Source organism: Camellia sinensis, chromosome 4 (assembly GCF_055761805.1).
Source record: "Camellia sinensis isolate YWXY chromosome 4, ASM5576180v1, whole genome shotgun sequence".
In the NCBI taxonomy this organism is placed as follows: Eukaryota; Viridiplantae; Streptophyta; class Magnoliopsida; order Ericales; family Theaceae; genus Camellia; species Camellia sinensis.
In genome coordinates this window covers 221,947,300-221,955,489 of record NC_138964.1, presented here as the reverse complement: position 1 = coordinate 221,955,489, position 8,190 = coordinate 221,947,300, and the positions used below count along the sequence as shown (strand labels likewise).

Below are 8,190 nucleotides of genomic sequence, written 5' to 3'. Positions count from 1 at the left end.
AAAATTATCTGTCCTAAACAGAGTAACTCTCCAATCAAATGAGTCCTGACTCCTCACATGAAACCTCTTGCACTGGGCAGTCTTTTCTTATGAATTACAGCTGATGTCTAAAAAATGAAATAATTTGATTATAGACAATATCCTTGGCAGTAACCCCGATTATGAAATCAGCATGAGCATAGTCTTTGATGTACTGAACACTTAGCTTGTCCGGATCGTGTAACTTTAGGCTGTCAAGCAAAGTCTCCACATCTCTAACATCAGAAAGTGCATCTTGACCTCCATAGCTGAGAAAGAGAGGAAGGTTGTGAGGAATGTTGCTGAGATTATACATAGGCGGTCTCGACTCACCGTAATGCTTCACATTGTAGAAGAGATTCCCGTAGTCGTATTTGGACAATGTTCCATCTCTAACAGCTGAAAATTAGTAACTGTGTTTAGTGCCCTTTGCAATTACTTATCAATTTAACGCACCGTTTGTTTCAGAAGAAAAACGATTTCTTTTAAAAGAAATAAGCTTTTCTTCCATCTACTAATTAGATTGGAATATCCAGTTTATAGGTTGTGGTCCATTTCAAGCTCCATCTCAACGATCTGTGAATCATTTATCTTTCAGAGTCTACTAAATAAATTATCCATGTGAACAATTTGGGATTGTTTGGCATGTACTACTTCAACACATTTTCTTTTTATTTTTTTTATTTTATTTAGGTCATATCACCTCTTATTTGGATCACATTACTTATCTGCCACATTATATATAGTTTAATAAGAAGTCAAAAAGTATACTTATTTATATTATCCCAAACAACCCCTTAAATTGATTGAATATTACTAATTACTTAATTAGATCACCTTTTATTTTCAAGAATTTGACAGTTTATTCTCAAACAAAAATGTAGTATCTATTTTTTGAAAACAAATGTAATCCAATTATATGACTAAGGATATCTGATCAATCTAATTTATCTACTCGACGAAGAGCACTAGAAGACTTGATAACCAAAATAAGTCAAAAGTGGACCCACAGCCTATAAACGGGACCACCCTCCAATCCAATTAGTAGAATGGAGGGAAGTCAATCCTTTTTTGAAAAATATTTTCCATAATTAATAAGAATTGTGTTAAGTTTAATAAATATGTTTTGCGCTTTTTAAATGAAAAAATATTCTCAAACTAGAGTAACAACAACATCACATAGTCACCACTACCACCACAATCCTATATATTATCACCACTACTACAGCCACTACTCTCTCTTCACTATCTTTCCAACCATGTATTTATAATAATTCCTTACGTACGCGAACACAGTGTGTGAATACACCAACTAAATAACTCCTTTGGTGGCTACCTTTCCTTATGTCTTCATTTGTGGCTCTTAAATTTCTCTCTTTCATATAAAATAGATCAAGGTAACTCTTACGGGCGGTTCCTTCTAACAACCACCTTTGCCACAACTCACCACCCCCACCACTGTGTTACTACCACTACAAACACCATCACCTCTATACAATCACCACTAGTACAATACTTTCGGGATCACAACTAAACACATGAAAATGGTTTTTTACAAAAATATATTTACTTGAGAAGAACATTTTTCGTCGAAAGAAAAGGGCATGAGTTAAAACTTAAAAAGTATTGCTGTCTTGTAACATAAACTTACTTTGAGCCAGATGCACCAGGTTTTTAGTTGCTGTAGATTGAGGCTCATGCTTCAAGAAGAGCTCAACTGTCGAGGCATTAAGACAACAATTTTTCCCTTTAACACAAAGATTTACATACAATATCAGTACAATTTCTCAATTATGCTTATTATTATTGAATATGTTCGATTCTATATACACGTGAAAAAATGGTGAAATTCAACCAGTAATTTAAGTAGCAGCCTTCAAATTTTAAAATGTTAATTGGGGATAGATTAGTACCTGTAATTGCAGTTAGTAAGTCATAACAGTTCACGCCCGGTTGAGCACACAAAGCCTTCAGGAAGTTCATTACCGGCTCACTATTAAAAGAAAACAATTATTTTTTAGTTAGCATAAATCCATCTTTAATTGACGATAAATGTTGTCTTTTCTAAGGCAATTAGGGTTTATAATTAGAGTTTGGTTGTTTACCCTTTGGGATTGAATTCTGCAAGGCCAAACAGCGTCGTGATCTGTTAACAAAGCCAAAAATTGATTCGAGGGGTTACAATCATTATGTGTATCATACGTACTAACTACAAATTTAGAAATATAAATTAAACTGAGCATTGTGTCCTAATCAAATGAAATTAGATATGTACCTCCCCAACAAATGCTTTGGCTGCAACATTGCCGAGTGCAGTGGTCATATGACTCAAGTAAGCGATAGGACTTAGCAACGCCGCTGATTTCACCTTGTTTATTTGTCGCCCTTCTGAAAAAGATGCCAAAGCTACCAAAGTTCCCTGCAAGAGATCATGCACATTTTATTACATTAGTTAACTTTGTTTATCGATCTCTCTATATATGAACGCAATCCTAGTTACCATGGAGTGGCCAACATAATCAATCTTTTGCCCCGTTTGTTTGAGCACAAAATCAATAACAACTGGTAAGTCATGTGTTACTAGATCATCCCACGTCCAATTCCAGAATTCCTGTCAATTTTTCCACGTTCATAAAACTCCATTAGTGTACCTTTCTCGTCCTTTTGGCTAATAAACCAACATTGGCTGTCACATGATCGATCAAATTTGGAATCAATGGTCTCAAATTTGAAATAATTTCTCAAAGAGAAAAAGAGAGAGAAGATGAGTACAGGGTTGGTAGCATCAAGGGTCAAATGTCGACGACTGAACTTGGTCCCTCTGGTATTAGAGATCCACACATCGAAACCACCATCAGCCAAGATGAATGCTAACGATTCATCTGGAGAATTTAAGACCCATGTCATTCCATCCTGCATTCATCCAGACCCACACAAATTCACAATCACACCTATATACACATATGTACTGATTTTTTTCACTTAATTTTCAATAACCTAGGAAGCACGGATACAGATACAGGATACGGATACAGATACAGGATACGGATACGGATACGATACGATACGGCGATACGACAAAATTTGAAAAACTAGGATACGGGTACGGCGGGGATACGTTCGTAAAAAATATTATTTTAACAATTTTTAGTAATGCAGTATGCATAAAAATAAAACTTAAAGTAAAAGACAACTTGATAAAGAAGAAAAATTCCTACAAAACTAAGAGTCTTCAAGGTCAATAGCTTCAACTTGTTCTCCTTCATCAGTGAATATCACAAGACCTTAGCTAAAGCCAAAGCCAAAAAATCATTCTTAAATAAAAATTTCAGCAAATATACTTTTTTAAGTCATCAATGATAGCCTAGGAAGCATGGATACGAATATGGTGATATGGGGATGTGGATATGGCGATATGTCAAAAATTGAAAAAGTATGATACGGGTACAGCGGGGATACATTCATAAATTTTTTTTTTTTATAATTTTAATAATGTAATATGCATGAAAATAAAACTTAAAGTAAATTAATAAACAAAGAGAGGGATTCCTATTAACCTAAAAGTGCTCAAACATTCATAAAGCATCCAAAACTAAAAGCAAAAGCAAATGCAAATGCAAATTAAACATCATCCTTACATGCCAACACCAAAAAAAGAATGAGAGCAGAGAGAAGAAACGTGAGAGAGTGAGAAAGCGAGAGAGAAGTGAGAGAGACAACTAGGATACATTAATTTGACAAATTCTATTACTTTAACTCTCACTATATTCCTCTTATGAAAGAACTAAACAAAATATTATAAGTAATATATAACTTCGAGTATCCGATACTTCAAAATTAAGTATCCGATACTTCAAAATTAATAAAAAATTAATTAAGAAGTATCCGATGCTTTTAAGAAGTATCCGATACGTATCCGCGAGTATTCGAGGAGTATCGGTATCCGATAAGTATCCGATATGGATACGTCACCCTTTTTGAAATATCCGTGCTTCATAGTCAATAACAAATAAACAAGAGGAACTATTCACTATGGTATGCTACAATTCACTGATCCCCATGCCACACTAATAAATTGTGTGAATCGTGCGGGTAAACCTTGCGTACAGCATGCAACATAGTAATTTTTTTTTTATATCTTTTAATTTGGGAGCTTTAAAAGAGTACTAATGATATGAAAAATCTAAAAAAAATAAATCAAAGTCAAAACATCACATCACATGATACTCACATACCAATTAGAACTATTAGTGCTCTTAATTTAAAGTTTCCAATCTTTTTTCATTTTTTTTTACTGATGCACTGCATTAACATGTAAAATGCGGAAGAGATACATATACACTATTTTCTACCGCCCCTTCACACTAAAAAAATGAGGTCCCGCCCCTTCACACTAAAAAAATGAGGTCACCAATGATGATGTAGATCTCATTCATATATATTGTGGGTGGGAGATTAAAAATAAAAATAAAAACTGTAAAAAAAATAGTATGTCTGATAAGAATACTAACAGACAAATGGCCAAAGTAGAAAACACATGTCTGAGTCTGTGCTTTTGACTCAAATAGGGTGGCCTTTTGTGCACGTAAGAATACAAACAAATCGAAGGCGTCAGAACCTGGCTACGTGCTTGCTTTTCTTTGCAATTGCATGCTTCGAAGGATAGGAAGGATAGATCTTGAGAAATGGGCTAACGGATCGAGTTGCAATGGAGAAAGAATAATTCAGATCAATTTTATATATGAGACAAAAGGCGAGTCTCGTACATGATGTGAGTCGCATATAAGATCCGTTTTTATCTAATATTTGTGATTATTTTTGTAAATTTTGTCGGTGTTCTCAGTGTTATGATTTTCCTTTTTCCTAACCATCAGATAGGAACCTTTCTTTTTTGGTTTTTTTGGAATTGATAAACACGGGTGATTATTGGGTATTTCTGGAGTACGACGCGTGTGCTCTATGCTATTATAATTAGTGGAGAATGTGAGATATTAAATTTTGTGTTGGATGATTAAGAAATATGAGATGATAATTAATTAAAAAAAAAAACATGAAAACATAAGGGAGTACTTAATAATTTTCCATAACACACCATTTTCAAAAGAGTAATAGTATAATATGCACTAATTAGTATACAAATTAATACACCAATTAATGATATGGCATAATTTAAGATATTTTTAGTATTTGTAATTTGTATAATGAGGGGGTCAATAATAAAATCATAACTAGTATTAGTATGCTAATTAGTATATTAATTGATATATGTAGTATTACTTTTTCCAAAACCCATATCATCTCGGAAGTTGGGTAATTGTTTCTCTTGCTCTAATCATTCACAAAAAATGGGTTTCATGCGTCAGAAGATATAAAGATAAAGAAACTTTATCATTAAATTTATTCAGAAATTGAGTTACGTTGTAGATTGAAATTTAATGTGTTGTGAAGCATATTTATAATGTATTTGATCCATATAATTACAATTTTAAGTATTTTAATTTTTTTTTCTTACATGTAGTATTACAGTTCATACATGCATCATGTGCACTTCCATAAAATGTGTTTTTAAGAAACACTTTTTATCTCATAAAACACATATGTTTCGTGTTGACTTTTTTGTTTTTGACACATTTAATTGCTGCATCACCTTAACTTTGGTTTTTTTGTTTTTAATCAGCAAAGAAAATCTTTATTGATGAAAATAATTAAAAAAAGATACTCCCTCTGTCCCATAATATTAGTCCCTTATTCCATTTTTCATTGTCCCAAAATATTAGTCCCTCTTCAAAAATCAAGTACAAAAATAATATAAATTTCCCATTTTGTCCTTCTTTTAAATTCATAAATAATATAAAAAGTACAATTATGACATTGATATTCTCAAAAAAGTGTACTATCAAAGGGTAATTTTGGAAAACCAACTTTTTAAAAGTACAATAATTGTACTACCAAAAAAAGTTAGATTCCCCAAAAGGGACCATTATTTTGGGACGGAGGGAGTATAAAACATCAATAAAGAAGAGCTATCAGAAGCTCCATGCACCAGTTGGTGAGAAACCAACAAACAAGACAAGAACAGAAAAAAGAAAGGCAAACCACAGCTCACAATATAGCAGACCAAATGAGCTTCACCCGAATCATATTCAGATCAGTCCCCAAAGCTAGCAGACTACACAATATGTGGCACCTCTCCCCTGAATCCACTACAGAAGCTTGACACCATGGTCGTTACGTTTCTATTTCATAAGGTTGCGTGTATAGGGAATCCTTTTGGTGTATAATATATGCACTTAATTATGTGTTTTTGGGATAATATATTATATAATTTTATAGTAAAATTATAAAATTTGTGATTTGGAAATAAATTTATATATTTTTGTGATAAAATTATATATTTTGTGGTAATATTATACATTTTGTGGTTAAAAAATGTATCAATGAAAAAATGCATAATATTAATAAGCTTGGTATTGTGTACATGATACTTTCGATCAATGAAAAATCATAATAGGTACCAAATGAGTCATCTTTTATCTCTTAAATATTAAAAAGTGCGAGTCAATATATTTCACTGGTAATAAATGACAATTTCCATATTATCAAGTTTTTTTTCCCTTGAAAAAGAAGAGAGCTTATGCCTAGTTTTCCATATTTCACTTGTAATAAATGACAATTTCCATATTATCAAATTTTTATTTATTTTTCTTAAAAAGAAGAGAGCTTATCTCCAGTTTTCTAAGTAGATTGGATGGTCTAATTTATGCCTGAGTGCCCATCATTAATTTTCAAGACCTTTATGTATAAATTATCTATAAAAAGAAATAAATCAAATTTGTCCAATAATTGTAGCCATATAAAATATGAGATTTTAATTATTTTAATAAATGTGAAGTTTTGTGACATAAACTGTTTATATAAAGGGTATATTAGGATTTTAAATAAAATTAAAGGTAGTATCATAATACACATGTATATAGCAGCCTTGCTTACCACGAGAACCCCATGTTGCAATAAGACTGGCTGCTTGGTCTTCCCACCACCACCACCACCACTTCCTAGACGACCTTGAGGGATTCTCTGCACGCTTAATATATACCCATCATCTGTTCTCACCTACCAAAAAATCACAACACCAAACCTTATACTATGTTACATTGATTGCTACCATAATATAAAGAAACAATGTAATATAATACCATTATAATGTTATTAAATAAACAAATAATAAGCTCTTACGTACGTACGTGGAACTCTTGGCATCTGTAACCATGTACCGTCACCGCCGAGCATATGCCAGCACCGCCTTCTAGGCCGAAAGCACCCTGGCTCAAGCCGAATGCTCGATAAGGCTCGATGATGATGGAGGCATATAATATCAACAGAGCCAAACTCAATAAGCTATGGAGATCCATTTTTTTTTTTTTGGTATTGGCTTTGTTGGTTGGGGGTGATAATATTAGCTAGATCTGTATATCAATAATGTTTTTAAAAAGGGTCTGGGACTTCCTTTATAAGAAGAAAGGAAGAGAAAGAGGGAGTGATGAGAGAATGTGAAAACGAATTGGTACTCTGTTGGCTTCAACTGACTAAAATAACCTTTTTCACGTTCTTTCCAGTTTGAGAATAAGGGAATGGGTCTGGGACCCACTTTGGTATTTTTCCTTTCATTTATCTTCAATCAATTGTTCATATATATCATGGCATTGAGAGTAAGTGGTCCAAGACACGTGATCCTATCTTGATTAATGACAATTATTATATCTTTTACTTTTTTTAATTACTTAGGTCCCGTTTGGGGACTTACCTTTTTAGTCAAAAAGTCAAAAAGTTATCTTTTTAGCCAAAAAGTCAACAATTCATACCAAAAAGTCAAAGATTCTCTTTTCTCTCTACTTTTTGCACATCTTTTTGTAATTAGCCAAAAAATCATCCCAAATATATAAAAAAAATTTTTCTACTTTTATAGCCAAATAATCAAAAAATTACTAAATTAACTTGTTCCCAAATGAGGCCTTAATATATTATGAATGTTATTCCCTCTACAAATCATAATATACTTTGAACACCAAATAGCTTCTCCAGAGAAAAGGGGAGGACATGAATGTAACAGAATTTTGTCACTTGGAAATGATTGCAATTGGAATTTGGCGGTTGGGACGCTGTACATACTAG

General features: G+C 32.7%; 1 protein-coding gene across 1 annotated transcript; it reads right to left on the bottom strand.

The window, feature by feature from the left end:
* Window positions 1-7,581, bottom strand: LOC114286551 (triacylglycerol lipase 2). The gene is made up of 9 exons (XM_028229761.2): window positions 7,263-7,581; window positions 7,009-7,131; window positions 2,791-2,931; window positions 2,519-2,629; window positions 2,294-2,437; window positions 2,124-2,164; window positions 1,932-2,011; window positions 1,670-1,765; window positions 1-417 (listed from the first exon to the last, which is right to left on the bottom strand). The coding sequence occupies exons 1-9, from the start codon at window positions 7,428-7,430 to the stop codon at window positions 95-97; spliced, it is 1,227 nt and encodes a 408-aa protein (XP_028085562.2). The 5' UTR covers window positions 7,431-7,581; the 3' UTR covers window positions 1-94.
* Between the last annotated feature and the right edge of the window lie 609 nt (window positions 7,582-8,190).

Bases quoted from the DNA above. Each gene is read 5' to 3' on its own strand.
- LOC114286551 (XM_028229761.2), bottom strand. From the start codon at position 7,430: ATGGATCTCCATAGCTTATTGAGTTTGGCTCTGTTGATATTATATGCC. The intron at 2,932-7,008 runs GTAAGCAAGGCT...GGATGAATGCAG, and splicing joins TGCAACATGGGGTTCTCGTG to GATGGAATGACATGGGTCTT. The intron at 1,766-1,931 runs GTACTAATCTAT...TTTGTGTTAAAG, and splicing joins CTTACTAACTGCAATTACAG to GGAAAAATTGTTGTCTTAAT.